Genomic DNA, 17317 nt, shown 5'->3' with positions numbered 1-17317 from the left:
AGGGCAGATAAAAGACAAAACAAAAGAGTACACTAATATATTGAATAAAAAGGCAAGCACTCCTTAATAAAATTCTAATCAAATCAGTGCACATCCAAGATTGAAAATACAAGTAAAAGCATTATAAATGTAAGTGAATGTATTAAAGTGATGAAGTAGACAGTTATAACAGTTGTGTCTGGTATATACATTTATTTTAGGTTAGTCACAATAAACAGATAACACAACATCACATAATTCATGCCCTCTCAGTGCAGCCTTAATTTTAGATTTATAAATACATTTTTATTTCTTTTTCCACTACAGCATACTGCCCTAAATATGAACAAATAAATAGTATGTGTGCGTGTGCTTGATGCACACATAATGTTCTCCATCACTTATGGGATTTGTAACGACTTGCTCGAAAAGCCGCAATACAATGAGGGGCAAAAACGCATTTAGACACTTTAATCAGCAAAACACCAAAAATGATTCAATACCCGTTGACAATTTACAGCAAAATATCTTATAAATAAATACATATTGGCCTCATGAATGTTTAAACATATGCACATTTTCTATTTATATAATATCCCATTAGATTTCCAACATTGGTATTTGAATAAATACACACACATCCTGACATGAATCCACAACAAAGCTAACCGAAACATACAAAAAGGAAAGCTCACTGGGTAATCTCAGATATAAGCATCACTTATGTCACACAAAATAATGTTCTAACATATTTAAATATAAGTTGTTCATTTGTCCTAATTCAGTTTATCCTCCGGATTCCAAGCTTCAAAGCAGTTACTGTAGTCTAAAAATATATATTATAATCCTGTCTCTCCAGTAGATTGTTTCTCAAAGAATACACTTGTGTTTGGTTGTCAAATGTAAGTACACTGTCAACTTTTTTCATATATTGTCATTTTTTAATTTTAATTATCAGCTTTGGACCATGGAGTAGTTATTGTTGTGGGACACCTGGAACACATCCTTCTCGGGGTGTAGATGACCCCGAGCCATAAGCGACAACAAATGTGATTCAGTGTCCTCAGCTGTTTAGTCTATCTATTGAAGAATGTTGATTATTACACTCTGAACTAGTTAAAACCTGTAACTACAGGAGGGTTCTTCAGCAGGGGCGGTTCCAATTCCTGTGGCCCCCCTGAAAATGAAAAAAGAAGAAAGAAAAAGAAAAAAAAGTTTATGATTAAACAATTTCTTGGCTGACAGAATAGACAGAACTAACGATATTTGTCATTCTAGTCGGACTCATTAGAGCGTAAAAACTGTAACTATAAGTATCTGAAATAAATATGTGTACTGAAACAAATACCAATAACTGTATTGCATTGTTTTCTTATGCGCAAAATTACTTCATACTGTCTTTTTCTTTTTCGTCCTGCATTTATTGTGCCCCCCTCAGAAAATAACTGGCCCCAGCCTGGCCCCCCCAGTCAAATTGGTCTAGAACCGCCACTGTTCTTCAGAATTGATTGTGGCATCTCAACCGTGTGGTCAACCCGTGGCCCGTGACATGTCTTGTGAATTCTCCGGCTGAAGCTCCAAATAAACCGTCAGTGTTTGCCATCAAAGCTCCAGCTCTCCTCGTGTCTCTTTGAGTCCTGACTCCAATTGCTTCAGAAGTTTCCCCCACAACTATTACTACTACTACTAATACTACTACTACTACTACTACTACTACTACTACTACTACTACTACTACTACTACTACTACTACTGCTGCTACTACTACTACTACTACTACTACTACTACTACTACTACTACTACTACTACTACTACTACTACTACTACTATACTACTACTACTACTACTACTACTACTACTACTACTACTACTACTACTACTACTAATAATAATAATACTACTATTACTACTAATAATAATACTTATAATAGTAATACTTATAATACTAATAATCATCATAAGAGTAAGAACGATAATAACACATAATTCAAAGTCAAATAAACTATTTATTCTAAAAATAAAAACGTATGCAATAAAGAATACATATGAGTAATTATTCTTCCTAAGAAGTTTACTTTTTTGTGTTTATTAATTTGAGTCATATTATTATCTTAAATTCATATACAAATCTGCAGCCTGGATTTCAGATATATTAATTTACTATTGTATTACGTTTGTCCTCTCCTTAGTTTGAGTACATTGTGCAAATTAAACATTGGGACTTGTGTGTGCCTCCTCTTAAGCCCCGCCCCTGTCTGCCAGTTGACCTATGAACGGCTCTGATAAACTCGCACATGCTCACAACGTCATCACTTTTCCTCTGGTCTTCCGTGTCAACATGGCGGCTTCCATGGCATCCCAGGCTGCATCAAGAGGACTGAGGACAACTACCTCAAAGCACATTCTTCTGAACAAAGTCAAGGTACTCTCACAGCTTACATTACTGATAATGTGTTTTTCACCTCGCAGGGGTTTGTTTTGCAGTCGTTTTGTCGGTTGTCATCGTCTCAGGGAGGCTGTTAGTGGAGCTACGTGGCTAGCAGTTTAGCATGTGTGAGCACAGAGAGGTCTGACAGATCAAAGTTTACCTGACAGTCAGCTGGTGATGTAACCACGCTCTCCTCAATGCAACCTATAATAGCGCTAAAATAGTTGTAGAAATGCTGGACATGTAATGCATTTGCAATGGGTTAAATAGAATAAAGTTTTCACAAATCTGTAACTGTTTGGATAGTCTAGTCCAGATTTGGCAAGAGTAAATGTCCTTATATAGTGTTTTTTTATTCTCAAACTGGCCCAATATGGTGTAGATGTGAAGAAGAAAAACATGGTGCAATCTCTCCTTGCAGATTCACAAAGTTTTTACACATTTTAAAGTAGGGTTCAGACAGTGCTAAAGCTTTATAAAAATGTCTTGCATGCTTTTACAACACTAAGAGGTTCAGACAATAGTCAGGATGGGTTGCTAAGTAATATATTTACCCCCCTAACAGCATTTATCCGTTACCCTTGAAATGAGTCTCCGCATGTATATCCCTGTGTAATTGTGGGTGTTTATATGCAATTTAAATTGAATAAGCACATTTATTTTGAAGGTCAGATTTTCGTGACATCATATTTTTTTGTTTAGTATATTTTCAGTGAGCTTTGGTTCATTAACAAGCACACACTTGTTCACAGTTTAGTATTGAAACCAACTTAGAGACATAGCTAACCTGAGCCCTATCTCAGATAAGCCCACAGTGAAAAGGTCAACTTGTGTACTTTGATCCTCCGGTGTCTTTTTCCGTGCTTTGAACAACAGCTTGCAGGATTTAACCGATTATGTTTTCTACTTTCACAATGGCAAATTATTACAGTGACATCGTCATCTGTTTTGCAAACAAAGCATTAAACCTCATGATTACAAGCAGAATGTTTCAAAAGGCTGCCAAAGCCCCAATAAATGTTTATAAATGCAACCCCCTGTCTGACTTGTATTGGCTAACAAACAAATGCACGCTTTCTGAGAATGTAGATTTTTTTGTAAAGCATTACATTTTTTTAGGAGAACAGGATAGATATATCAGTTTGCTCTGCTTCATTTTTTTCTTCTCAGTCGGCATCAGGGATCTGTCTTATAGAATTGTGTCCGTGTGGTGCAAATGTCCTGCCTGAAAGTTGAGAGCAGTAACAGTAAGTGGGAGGCGTGGGGCGCAGTGGACAAGTGCGTTGGTGTTCGGATCAGGGGAGCACAGGTTCAAACCCCACTGCAGTCAGCATGTCGTTGTGTCCCTGGGTATGTAAGTCGCTTTGGATAAACGCGTCTAACAAGTGACATGTAATGTAACAAGTTGATAGTGTAAACACTGGTCCAGTCCTGTAGGCACACTGTGTTTGACAAAGGATGTGTAATGCTTTAATGACTTTCAGCTCCGCGATGCAACCATATGGCAGCCATCTTACCTGGGGTTAAACTTGCTGTTATTTAAAACATGGGGAAGGAGGCTTATGTTGTCTTTATAATCCATTGCTCTTGCGAAACACTAATACTGTTTTTATTTAAAGTAAAGAGCCTAAGATGACTGTGCCTGTGAAGACTGTGGGGGAAACTTCTGAAGCAATTGGAAACAGGACTCAGAGAGACACGATGCAGAGCTGGAGCTTTGATGGCAAACACTGGCGGTTTATTTGGAGTTACGGCCGGAGAATTCACAAGACATGTGGTGTATCACGAGTTGACACAGCGGTTGCCAAACCAATTCTGGAGAACTCTTCTGCAGCTCAAGGTTTTAACTAGTTCGGCATCAGCGAGACTAAACAAATATGGACCCTGAATCTAACTAGAGCTCTCGTCCATAGAAAAGAATGTGCGCCAGGGAACCTTCGTCCCTGAATAGTAAACTACCTCATGGCAGCTTGTGCTCTGTCATAGACTGGCAACAACAATGCGCCCAAGCTGCCCCTCCTTAAGAGAGATAGCAGCAATACCCAAGGCCGTAGAACTATGCCATGGGAAAAGAGACAGTGAGAGGAGAAAATGATGAACTGTGTCCAAGGTTGAATACCTAAGCAAATTATTCCCTAACAAAGACAATATCCTAAGGATGCATGCAAAGACCACTTTTACTTTTTTTTCATAATTATGTTTGTTTGAAATATGTAGAAGCTGTCTTTGCTTATCGAATGGGTAAACAACAAAAATGGCCGACTCCCTGTCGTTTTTTTTTGTGCATCTCACCTTGTTACATATACCTACCACATTTTTTGGTGAAACCTGAGCAAGGGGCTGCCTTTTGGCAACTTTGTAGGGGGCGCTATAGCACTTTTTGCTTTATTGGCAGTATTCCCTTAAGAATGACACAATACTACATCCCCAAATTAATTGATAAAAATATGGATAACAGCGAAAGCTTGTCTGAAGGCAACGGGTGACCCAATTTGATGGCTGAGGTATTTTTTGGTATTTAGGTATGTGATTAATACAATTATATTATATATTTGCTATAATTCAAATGAACAGTTTTCAGCAGATGTTACATAGTGTCAACAGGTTAGGGGTTATGTTGAAGTAAAGACTGTGGAATAAAGAAAATAATAAAGATAATTATATGAACATAGGAAATAGTGTAACAATGTCAGATTAAACATAAAATAAAATAGTTAAATAACCCAATGTTTAGTTTTATGTATAACATTGATATAAAGGTACAGTAACGTATTTAAAAATGTCCACATTGTACTACAATAAACAACATGTATATCACAAAATATACAATGTTATGTATATAATAAATATAACCGAAATAAATAAATGAAAATACTTCATATTGACTATAATATTGTTACTCTTGGTCTACAATGTTTTTTCTGGCTTTTCTCACCTACTCTGTACTGTGTTTGTAAATGCAATCTGCAACACTCTGTGAGGCTGCCAGTGTTCCCAACAAATATTGTTTTACTCAGCGGTGTATGAAGTGTCATGTCCTCAGAGAGTACATTTCTGTTGCAACAATTCTGATCTCACCTCTTTTGGCCGTTGAACCCGCTTCTCTTCCACTGCCTCCACATGTCTCTCTCTCTCCTCTTTATTCCCCTCTCTCTGTGTCTCTCTATCGGCCCAGGTGATAAGAGTAATGATCAGGGATTCTCTCTGGTCTGTAGCACAGTATCAGCCTGCACTGATTGACAGTCAGGTATCTCTACAATAGAATCAAATCAGCTTTGGCAGTACGTCAGCTAAGCCCAGGAAATCAATTTGCGATCATTCGTCAACATCAATCCAAAGGAAGCGTCACAATATTCAGATGGTTAGGCCCCAGGATGCTCTTAAAGGGGGGAGTGGGATGTTTCCCTCTCCTGCTCTTTCTCACTCTCCCTGTCTTTGTCTCATAAATCAAATCTCCTGAATTCCTGTCTGCACAGCGAGATAATCCTCTGGCTGTTTTTCACTGTCGCTGCACAGTGGTGAATTTGTAAATGTTTGCCAAAGTCTTTTATTTTTTGCAAGGTGTTCCTGCTTAGCAATAACCGAACAGTGTCGAAGCCCAGCATGGTTTGAAGGGAGCACTGGGAACAGAGGTGGCTCATTGAGACTCGGTCCTGAATATTTTACGGAGGGGGGTGGAGAGCCCTCTGCTTGCAACGACTTCTTTCGCTGGAACTTCAAACGACGGGCGGCTTCCCCATCTGTCTCAGCAAGAACACATTTACATTTCCTCCCCGCAAGGAATACCGGAGGACGAAGCTAGCTCTAACTGGATTTGAATATCGCTTCACCAAGGTTAATAGCCATTTCTGTAGCTGGTGAGGTGCTTAGGGTTTTTCAATAATTTAGAAGGGCTGCAGTCATTAGGAAATGTTGGCAGCCACGGAAATGGGGAATGCAATGAGGGAATGCACTCCTATTAGCTAAACTTCTGCTGTTTTTCCAGTGTAGATAACGAGGGAGAAGTGGGAGTGATGTTGAGAAAACAATGTCAGTGATTGCTGACAGCTGTAATTCATTAAAAGTGCAGTATGTTGAAGATTACGTTCAGCCGCCATAGCTCATCCATCATCTCTGAAATTAGGCCTTCAAACATATTGTAAGTATGATTTGGATTTCATAATTCAGTTTGCCTGGGGCCGCTCCATACGAATATTTTTTTTAAGACATGGAAACCTGAGTTGCATTTCAACCATGTCAATCCGACTGCATAATTGTGTTGTGTTTACAGATCAACAAGGCTCTGTAAACACAACAATATTGCCAATATACCACAGAGAAGCTTCCAAAGTGATAAATTGTTTCCAAACCGCTGGCCATCATACTCTGCTGACACAGCCTCAGACACTTTTGGTTTAAAATCAAAATTCGCTTGTTCATCATAGATACTATTTTCATGACAACTGTGTAAAAGTCGGATAAACACAGTTTATTAACTTCATTGCTGTTAAAATGTTGACTTGTTTGTATGTTGGCAATGAACTTTGACATAGTTGGGCATCCTTGTATTGCTTTCTCCTCATTACAGCGTTATCTTCCCTTCAACTCAACACCCTTGAATATGACTCCGACTTACACCCTCTTATTAATGATGCTAATTACTTAAATCCCTATCTGTCGAGACACAACAGTCAGGTTTTCCTTTCTTAAGCCTGTCTGGGAAAGATTAGACCCTACCCTGTTTAAAGACCTGTCAATGATGGAAATATCCCTGATCTAAATCCTGGAGCCACGCTCTACTGCTCCCGCCTCTGTCTCTGCTCCACAGTCCTGCTCTCTAACAGACAGATGTCATTTTTCTCTCTATACTCTGATGGTCTGAGCACAACCTTAGCTCTAAAGAGGCAAGGACATGGATAGCTACAAGTTGGATGATGGCAGTAATGACAGCAGAAAGTGGCCTTCCTCTTTTGTGCCATACATGCAACCTTACATCATGAAAGGAAAAAGCTATGGTTCATAACACCTCAAGAGCGGCTTGAAGGAAAAGTAAAGGCTAATTATTGTAAATGCCGAGATGTAGGGTGTAAATGCTGCTGATGAGTCATTGGGCTTTTGTTAAGCCAAATCTCAGTGGCCCTAAGTTTTTACAAGTATAATGGCGCATTTCCACTACACGGTCGGCCTCGGCCACACTCGGTACGGCTCGGTACGGCTTGGCCGCGTTGGGCCTTAACAGGGCCGACTCACTTCATGCTGCGCTTCCATTACAGTTTAGGAACTGGGGTAGTTACTATAGTAACGCAGTGTAGGCGGAGCCGTGACGTCATCTTCAATGAGAAATCCAGAAACACAACACAGCCGTTAGCTGTGAGCACTCAGAGCTCACAGCTCCTTATATATGTTCAGAAACTCGACAAAGGTTAAACAAGTACACACCACAGACTGCCTGTGTCATGGTGAATACAGTCGCTGCTTTATTTATGTCTGTATAGGCCGTTGTTGTGAGTGTGGACGGTCGGGGCATATACTGCGTTAGCTTAGCCAATCTCCATCTAGAAAAACACGAATTTTAAAAGGTTTTTCGCCTGCCGTCTGTCTGCAGACTTGACAAAGCATTAATTCATGGTTTTTACTAACCGGTATCAGTATGTTGTTACTTCGGCATCATTTTGAAACGTGTATTACAATTAAATCACGGTCAAATATGTCCATCTTGTTGTAGTTCTAGCCCTCTTGCCAGCGCTCCTCTCTCTAGTTTAGCATACTCAGCCCGACTCAGCCCTGTTTGTTGGCCCCGATAGAACCACAATTTTCTAGGGCCAGAAAAGAGGGGAAAAAGTGGCCCCGCGCCGTGCCGCGCCGGAACGAGGCCTAGTGGAAGCACAACCAAAAAAGGGGACGGCACGACACGGCACGCTTAAAGCGAGCTACGCGCTGCAATGGAAATGCGCCATAACATCCCTGCTATCTTTGCCATTACTCCTTTTTCAAATCTATGGAGAAGGAACGCAAGCTGAGGACAAGGAGAGGAACTTCTGCCATGAGTACTTTAGTAATTTAAAGAGACCAGGCTAGATGGCTTTCTGAATTAGCCCACTAATGCTTCATGAGGCATGCTCTTGTTACATGGCTGGCTCTAAGTGGAAATCTGCCTGTGATTCACCCTGGCCTGTTTATGCAGAAAATCCACATCAGCTCTGCTTCTTTGCCTCCTCTATTTCCTTTCCTGCGTGTTGCCTCTCCCATGGCTTTCTACATAGTGCTTGTCTAATTGCAAGACAGCCTGTATTTATGAGTTGCAGCTAAGTAGCAAACTGCCACCTCATTAGCGGAAAAACATTCCACCGCCATCAGTACGGCAATGATTTTGATCGTCGCTCTGAGTACAGAACTGCTCTCTCTGATTCAGCCTGTGCTCATTGAGGTGGACACTATAAAGTTCCCCTTTTTAAAATATTCCCGAATGGTTAGCTAAATGGATGAGGAAAAGAGACGAGTTCATAACCTGAATGGGAACAAATCAATTGGTGAACTGGCAATCAGTTAATTTCTTAAACATTTGATAATGTCCCTTGAGGATTCTGGTTAATTAACTCTGAAGTCATTTGTCGTCACTAATAAGGCAGTGTCATTTGAAAGGGGTTATGGCCTGGCCATGACAAGTAATGAGGATTTTAACCTCAGCAGACATCTGGGGATACTACTACAATATGAAATGTTCAGTGCCTTTTTTAAAAGCTCCAGTGGTCCACTCGCTGTGGTTAGCAGTTAAACACAAAATGCTGTTTTGTGCCTTATCTACTCAGTACAAGTGCTTCCATTATTGCTTCTTTTTCACAAATTAACCACAGGTTATCCTTTTTAAGAGTTTAATGTGTGCTGATGAAGCAATACGTTACTGCAACCCAACAGTGCACAACAAACACAACAAAACACTATAGGAGAAAATGCTCCAATGCTGTTTAAGCTATTAAGCCTGTAGGAATGCTAACGGTTGGTAATTATCACAACACAAAGAAAAGTTGAGGCTATGATGCAGCCATAATGTCATAAACCAAAGTATTGGATGGATAAAAAAAACGACCTGTTGATGGCAGTCAGAAGGTCAATAAGTATTAAGATTAATCCTCAGGAGTACATGATCATTTGCACCAAAATTCATAGTCTATCCAAGATATTTCACTCGGCAACCACACATGGTGGATGAAAAAGTCACCAAAACAAATAATTCAATGTATTGGTAACCTGAATGTTTGTACCAGCATTTACTTAAGCGCATGGCATTCCATCCAATAATTGAGAAATTTCAGTTTGAAACACACCATCGGACTGGCATTTCCTTTTGCTGAATTGTCTTCACCTAAGAGTCTTTACTGTTAAAATTACCTAAAGACAATCATGTTTTCAGTTTGCGGAAAGGTCTGATTTGTCTCGTTTTTTCAATTTGTTTGCTGTTCTTTGATTTTTTTCTCAAATGTTTCAATTGAATAAAAACCCACTTTGGCAAGCCATCTCAGGTTTTGACTGGAGAGGATAACCCTGTGTTCATTTTAAGGACAGTCACTAGGAGTATGTTGAATCCTTGAATGATCTCAAAGGCTCCTTTGAACCCCTTGAGGATTGGAGTCTGTAAGCTTCTCTTCCTGATCTTAAAGTGGAGTCATGTGGGGCCACATCAATACAGATTTGCAATTGCCTCATGAATATGCCTGCTTAAAATGATGTCTTAGCCTCAGTAGCTATTAAAGCAATGGTCTTTTTTTATGTTTTGCATGTAGTCTCTGAGGAATCGATCGTGGATTGACATATTGAGAGTTTCCCCTAATGGAGCTGCACTTTGTCCGGCCATCGAGACTTGTTAATGATGATAGCCTCTGTGTGAGTGGCTCATGGCCTATTCTGAGTCCCTACTTGTCTTTACTGCCTTAATGCAGCTCTTCATACTGCTTAATATATATTCATAATTTATAAACTTGGGGAAAAAACTCCATGAAGCAATTTGTTACTTTTTTATTGACTTCTGAGGGCTGGTGAGTGATGAAGGCTCTTTTTCAGGTGTCCTATAAGATATTGATTGGCTCATGCAGCAGCAACCACTTTGCATGTGTCCTCCACATCATCAATCAGAGCTTTTCTTCAATATGTCCGCTGATGTTCTTCATGGCAGAGCACCGGGTGCCGCAGGTTTTCATACTGCTTTGAACAAAGAAAACACGGACTGAAAAATCAAAGTAGGACATGCATTCTCCAACAAAACAAAACATAATGTCATGAACATATTTAAAGGTCACATGTCATGGCCATTTCTACTGATCATAATTCCATTGTTGAGGTATACTAGAATAGATTTACATTGTTCAATGTTCCAAAATAACATTGGTTTCTCATACAGCATCTCTGTATAGTATGTGTATTCACTCTCTGTCCTAAATGCCTTGTTGGAGCTCCTGCCCCCCCCCCTCCCTATGAGCCCACTGTGCTCTGATTTGTGTTTGTGTTACAATGGCGTTTGTTAGCAACCAGAAAATGACACCAGTAATGACAAACAGATGAGAATGCTGCGTGGGGTCTGGGTGCTGTGTTGGCGGGACGTTGCAGGGCTCGCTGCTCCGCCCTTTGAGGCTTGAGGAGCGGACAGTGTGAGCTGGGCTACTGGTGTCGTGTCCTGGTTGCTGCGTGGGGTCTGCGAGACACAGCGAAACTCAGCCTGAGCACACACACGTGAGTGGAGATCCACGCAGCTGCGGCTGAGAAAAGATAAGGCTGAGTGTGTGTGTGTGTGAGGAGCTCCACGGATTGGTCCATTTGGTCGTCGTTACGTCACTTGGTACCAGGAAGAAAAAAGAAAAATCTCCAACGAGGCGTTCTGGGGCAGCATAGACAGGTCTTTTCTGTGTTAGAGTTTTACTCGCTACAGGGTGTACTTTGAGGGTTTGTGACTTTGCAGACCGTTTATATGCATAACAAGCTACATAACACACAAGAGGACGGGTAATAACCGGAAAAGCATGACATGGGACCTTTAAATATGGATTTTAAAATATTTGGTACACTACATTTAACTACAAAGCTATACAACAAACGTTTTGCTATTTATTATAATTAATACAAACGTTTTTGTTTTGGTTTGCATACATGTTGGTTGAGCTGCAACAAATTATTATTTTCAATAATTATGAACAAATGTCTAGAGCGCATGGTGATATCAAATGTTTGATAGTGTAATCAGACCAACATTCAAAACCCAACAAATATTACATACACTATCATAAAGGAAAAATATATGTTTCTATATATATATACTTTTGTGCATATACAAAATGAGAGAAAATAGTGAAAAATGTCAAGAGCCCATGCTGACTATTCAAATTGTGATATTGTTTTATCAGACCCACAGTCCAAGCCATGACAATATTCAGTTCACTTCGTAGAAGGAAACACAAAGTGCAAAATAATATTTTCCCTTCAGTTTAGCTCTATACTGTATGAAGGACTTTGTGATAGTGTGTCTAACCTCTGTTTTCACACTACCTCAAGGCTTTATTTCCATGTCAATGTATGTACATCACACAACACCTACCATATGCATAACCACATGCTGAGTAATCAAATGAATCATTGAAATTAGCATCAGCATGTATGAATTTATGGCATCACTAAACGATAGCATGGACTGCCGTGTTGAAACCACATTGCTGACACCCGTAGATAAATAGCCTGTGTTCAGAGATAATGTTCCCTTAGTGTTACCACCTGCCACAGCGAAATCACATCTTCACTCTCTATATCCTGTCTCTCTTCTCATCCAAGAAACAAATGCGTTTTTTGACCTGCCGTATCAACCCTTTGAATGTTTGAGTGACAGATTAACGAGCGGCGCAGCATTGACTGGCTGCTGTTTATGGGCCTGATCAAAGGTGATCGCCTGCTTTGTAACCTTCCCCTGTAAATTAGGGCTTATGGCTGTAATAAATGTCCAAGGGAGCCAGAACTAGTATGTCAGATGGCGACTTTTTGACATTGTCCCTCTCTCTCATAGTGATAAAGACAACTGCTTTAAATGAGCCCTAGGATATTGACTCCTTCAGTGTTACAGAAGGGCAAACGACAGAGGAGTGGCATGTCTTGAAATGACTTTGGAAAGTGCCACGATCAGACATCCCCTCTCTGCGATGACACTTCTCACCACAAGTGCAATTTGACTTTGTGCATGCTGCTCTCCAGCAAACATGAGACTGCACAATTCTGGGCCTCTCCGGAGAAGTCCTGATGTTGCGTGATGCTGTGCTGATTACCACACGGGCCAGCCAAAGAAGTGTTTTTGGAGGAGTGGCGATGACTAAACTATGATTTTGTCCTTCAAAGCCACTGGTGGATCAGTACAGCTGCGACGAGGACTCTGCAATCTGATGCAGCTGCTGCACAGACGTCCTCTCTGACTTTGTGAGGGCACAGCCCACTCAGTGCTCTGTAAGAGAGCTGCCGTATGGTGACATGGTTTATTCAGCACATTTCAATGTTCAAGAGTCCTTTTGTTTTTACTTTTTTAACTTATGTCAACACAATTTAGTTTTAGGATTTGTCTTTGCGAGTTGTCTCAAGGTTGTTTTTGCTTTTTTCTTTCAAATTTTTTTTGGCAGCACAGTTGGTATTTAAATTGTGTTTACTCCACTGCTTCATTTTAAATGTTGAATTATGGTTAGTAAAAAAACAAAACTGCTGCACAAAGAAATGTTTTTCCTTTTTTTCCAGAATATTATTGTATCAAGGATCAACTCAACACATTTTTTTATATTTCCTCAACAATTGGCCAACACATATTTTGTATTTAAATGTGTTTACTCACTCTGCATCGTTTTAAATATTGAAACATGTTAAACCTTTTCTTCAGAAGTATCCGGCACAAGGGACCCAATTATTATTATTTTTTTTAAATATTGTTTTAAACTTAAATGTTAATTGTTGTTTCAAAACAAAACTGCTGCACAAAGAAATGTTTTTCCTTTTTTTCCAGAATATTATTGTATCAAGGATCATATCACCAGATCTTTTAATTACATTTATTTATCCTACCGTTTTTAATTATCATACCAGAGGCTTGAAATAATTGTATTACCAAATGGGAGACATAACCACAAGAGGTATACATATTTAATCAGACAACAAATGCTTTCTTATGACTTATTTCTTCACATTTTTCAAGCAAACCGCCTCTGCTATGATTATCTTCTCAAACTCGACTTTTATTTTACGTGAATGCAGTAGTTAAGATTTATTTGTGCAATTTCTCTCCCCCTAAGCAAACTGCAAAACTCACGAATTGCATATATCTTAAAAGGGACCTATCATGCAAAATGCACTTTTTGATGTCTTTTATACATAAACATGTATCCCCGGTGTGTCAGGGAACTCACGCAACGTCAGAAAATAAAACCCTCTCTCTTTTCCTCCGTACCCAAATCTCTAAAAACGGAGCTGATCCAGATTTGCGTCCGATATGACGTAATATCGGAAATGTAGGCTGGTTTTACACCCACGGCCCTATCTGAAACGTTGCTATCCGAAACAATGCCCGACTGTTTTGGACGTAATATGGTCGGTGCATGTTTACATTAGCATCGCTAACACTCAGAGCTAACCTGTACTGGAGAGCATGTGTGTGAAGAAGCAGGAAATAAAAAGGAACTCACCTTGTGGTATAACCGGCAAGAGAGAAAGCCTTTGAGCTCCATACTGTTTCAGAAATAATCCTTGATAATCCATGATATGGCGTTTCATAGTATTTAGTTTAGACAGTAGCTGCCGGGTCCCGCATGAGCTCAGACCCTCCTTTTTTTTAAAACATTTTTTAAAGCTTTATACCCCAAATCAGCACTTTTGAAACAGTTAGTGAAATAGAGGGATATGAGGCATGGCTAGAATGGGTGATCTGTTTGGTATTTTAAGCAAAACACTTCATAGACATGTTTTTTTTTTTGTGATCAAATTGTTTTAAATGTATTAAACAAATGGTACAATCAATAATATAAAATGCAATACATTACAAAAACAGCACAAAACTAAAGAAAGAAACAAAACCCAGTGACGTGACGTCCCTCCCCACCCAACCCCCACCCACCCATCCAGATCACCATCCCACAATGAGCGAAGTCCACATCTCTATTGTTGACTCCTTTGCCCCCATAGACATGTTTTTTATATATTTTTATATATCTGAGACCTATGCTATTGCCTAAAAATAGCATGATAGGTGACCTTTAATTTGCAATACATTTTCATTTTTTTTTGTATAATATTTAATATATGTTTAATCATTTTTAAGCTCAAAGTTCGAAATGAATAAAATATCATTTTAAAAGTACCATTTAAGATCTGACTAAAAGGATTACTTTTTTAGGCTTGGAAAGAAAACCTTTTTAAAGAGAGAAACAAAAGGTTAGCGTCCACCTCATCTACGGTGTGTGACATTTTGAAATCACTCGCTGAATGTCAAGACTCTTGCTGCAAGCCCGCTGACAGCAACATTCTTTCAAGGAAGAAGTGTTTCCTTGATGTGACCTCAGCTTCCTTCTCATCTACTTAATTGCACTTTATATCGCTTTTAATCTAACACGAAATGCAGTTTCAAGGGAGTAACACATAATGGAGATGATCACGGACTGTTATTAGAGTGGTGTCACATTATATTTCTTCAGTGATGGCATGTTTACCTACTTAAAGTGCATGTGTTCCCGAGCTAAAAGGAAAGTTAGGTCCGTGTATTGTGGACCTTTCTGGAACCCGCCTCTGGTGTTTTGACACTTTGTCAGAAAGACTGATCTGAACAAAAGCTCGAAAGCGAAAGGAGCTTTGCTTATTGATTCATTAATAATGTGAATGCTTTCATTTCCATGTTCCAGCTCGCTGTTATTTTTTTTCTATTTGTTTTTTATGCCATTAGTGCTCCAGAGAGATCCTGTCAATTTTGGATTTGCACAATAAATTAGACCTGTTCCTTAAATGTCTTTGTTTCCCTTGCTTTCATCATCTCCAAACTATAATGCAGCTGTTTATCATTGCCCTGGCTCCAACTCTCTCTTGCTACTATGCCCCAATTCTTGTCACTTGGATGAACTCAGGAGAAAGTTCTTGAGTGCTTTTGTGTGTAGGGGAGCTTGCTTAGAATAGTTATGCCATCCAGGGCCTATGTCAGAGCTTACGAATTTGTTTGTGCCATAGTGCGTCTTCACCAGTGTGCACAGTACATCCCGTGTGTGTCTATTGTTGTCTTTGTGCGTGTGTGTGTGGGTGTATTAAAGGGCCCATGTCATGCTTTTCCGGTTATTACCCGTCCCGTTGTGTGTTATGTAGCTTTTTATGCATGTAAACGGTCTGCAAAGTCACAAACCCTCAAAGTACACCCTGTAGCGAGTAAAACTCTAACACAGAAAAGACCTGTCTGTGCTGCCCCAGAACGCCTCGTTGGAGATTTCTCTTTTTCTTCCTGGTACTAAGTGACGTAACGACGACCCAAATGGACCAATCTGTGGAGCTCCTCACACACACACACTCTTTTAGTGGCGAAAATGTGACGCGCTGGGGGGGGGGGGTGATAGTGATAGTGGAGCCTTGCAGCGCGGCGAAACTGTGGCGCGCTTACACTGTAGGTGCGCCGCGTTTGGTGGTGCGGGGGGGGGGGGGAATGCGGGTGCTAGTGGAGCCTCGCAGATGGGGCTGCTGCATTGAACAATGTAAATCTATTCTAGTAGACCTCAACAATGGAATTATGATCTGTAGAAATGGCCATGTCATGGGACCTTTAAAGTAGAACAGTATATAGGTGGAAGGACAGGGTAGATTGTCTCTAGAGTGCTGCTGATGATAATTACTGTAGAGAGAGGGTCTCAGGGGACGGAAGGCAGCTGCCTGCCTCGATACAATGCTGCCATTCACCGCTAACTCGACTGCTTTCTTCCACGGCAACACTCCCCTATTATTATACCTTTCCTGTTGAGACCTCAGCAGTTTAATATCTGGTAACACTAAGCGTTGCTGCGAGTGGAGGACATCATTTTGGTTATGATTAGTCTTTATGGAATTAGGAAAAGGTGAATTCTATGGGGAGTAAGGGGATCTATTGATGATTTATCAATTTTCCAAGGAGGAAAAATTGTCTGTTTTAGAACTCTGTGTCTTGTAAAAAAAAAATCCTTGTGATTTTTCTCCTAATATTTTTATGAACACGGGAAGTTTTCCTTTTTTTGTAAGAATTTGGGGGATTTTCAAGCTTTTATTTGAAAGTGGGCTCTAGAGATGATTGGGAAAAAGGCAAAATAGGGTTGAAGAAAGGCTTTTTCAACGTGGAAAAATGTCATGGAAATGATCAAGATTTTAAGGGAATTAGCAGGAACTCATTTAAATGAAATGGAAAGATCTGATCATCTCCTAGGGCTGCATTTACCATACACCATATGCAGATAAAACCTAACCTTTTACCATACCATTCAGAGACATAATACATTATTTTGCTACAAAAAAATCCACAATTTTGTCGGAATACATACAATGTGAAATGTGCTGTGCTAACTTACCGATCCAGCAAGTTAACTAATGATGAAAGGTGCTTTTATTTTTTGAAAATAAAAATAATGAAAACTGCTCAATTAGCTGCACCCCGCACTGTACCAGCTAGCTAGCAATTATAAGCAGAAGGTGTTAACAAGTTAGAAGTTTACACTTTGCTTAAGGCTGCTAGTGAACTGAAATATCATAACAAAAGTAAAGTCACTCTAGTAATAAAGTCAAATGGGGGTGGGGGGTGCACTTTGCATGCAGAGATGCTTTTACTAACACCTATTTAATGGGAGGCTGACGAATGATCTTTACATGTGATTAAGAGAGTAAGATGCTGTCTTTCACTGGATGCTTAAATATCTCCTCACACCTTA

At 39.8% G+C, this 17317-nt stretch overlaps 1 protein-coding gene across 1 annotated transcript in view; it reads left to right on the top strand.

The window, feature by feature from the left end:
- The first annotated feature begins 2306 nt into the window (after positions 1-2306).
- suclg2 (succinate-CoA ligase GDP-forming subunit beta) overlaps positions 2307-17317 on the top strand; it is a 99367-nt gene continuing 84356 nt past the window's right edge. The window contains exon 1 of the mRNA XM_034121925.1: positions 2307-2402. Within this exon, the coding sequence (XP_033977816.1) occupies positions 2319-2402 (84 nt within the window). The 5' untranslated portion in view covers positions 2307-2318. The remainder of the gene's footprint in view (positions 2403-17317) is intronic.

This window comes from Trematomus bernacchii, unplaced genomic scaffold, assembly GCF_902827165.1.
Source record: "Trematomus bernacchii unplaced genomic scaffold, fTreBer1.1, whole genome shotgun sequence".
NCBI classification, from domain to species: Eukaryota; Metazoa; Chordata; class Actinopteri; order Perciformes; family Nototheniidae; genus Trematomus; species Trematomus bernacchii.
Note: the sequence above shows the minus strand (reverse complement) of the source record. Positions and strands in the feature narration are given on the sequence as shown.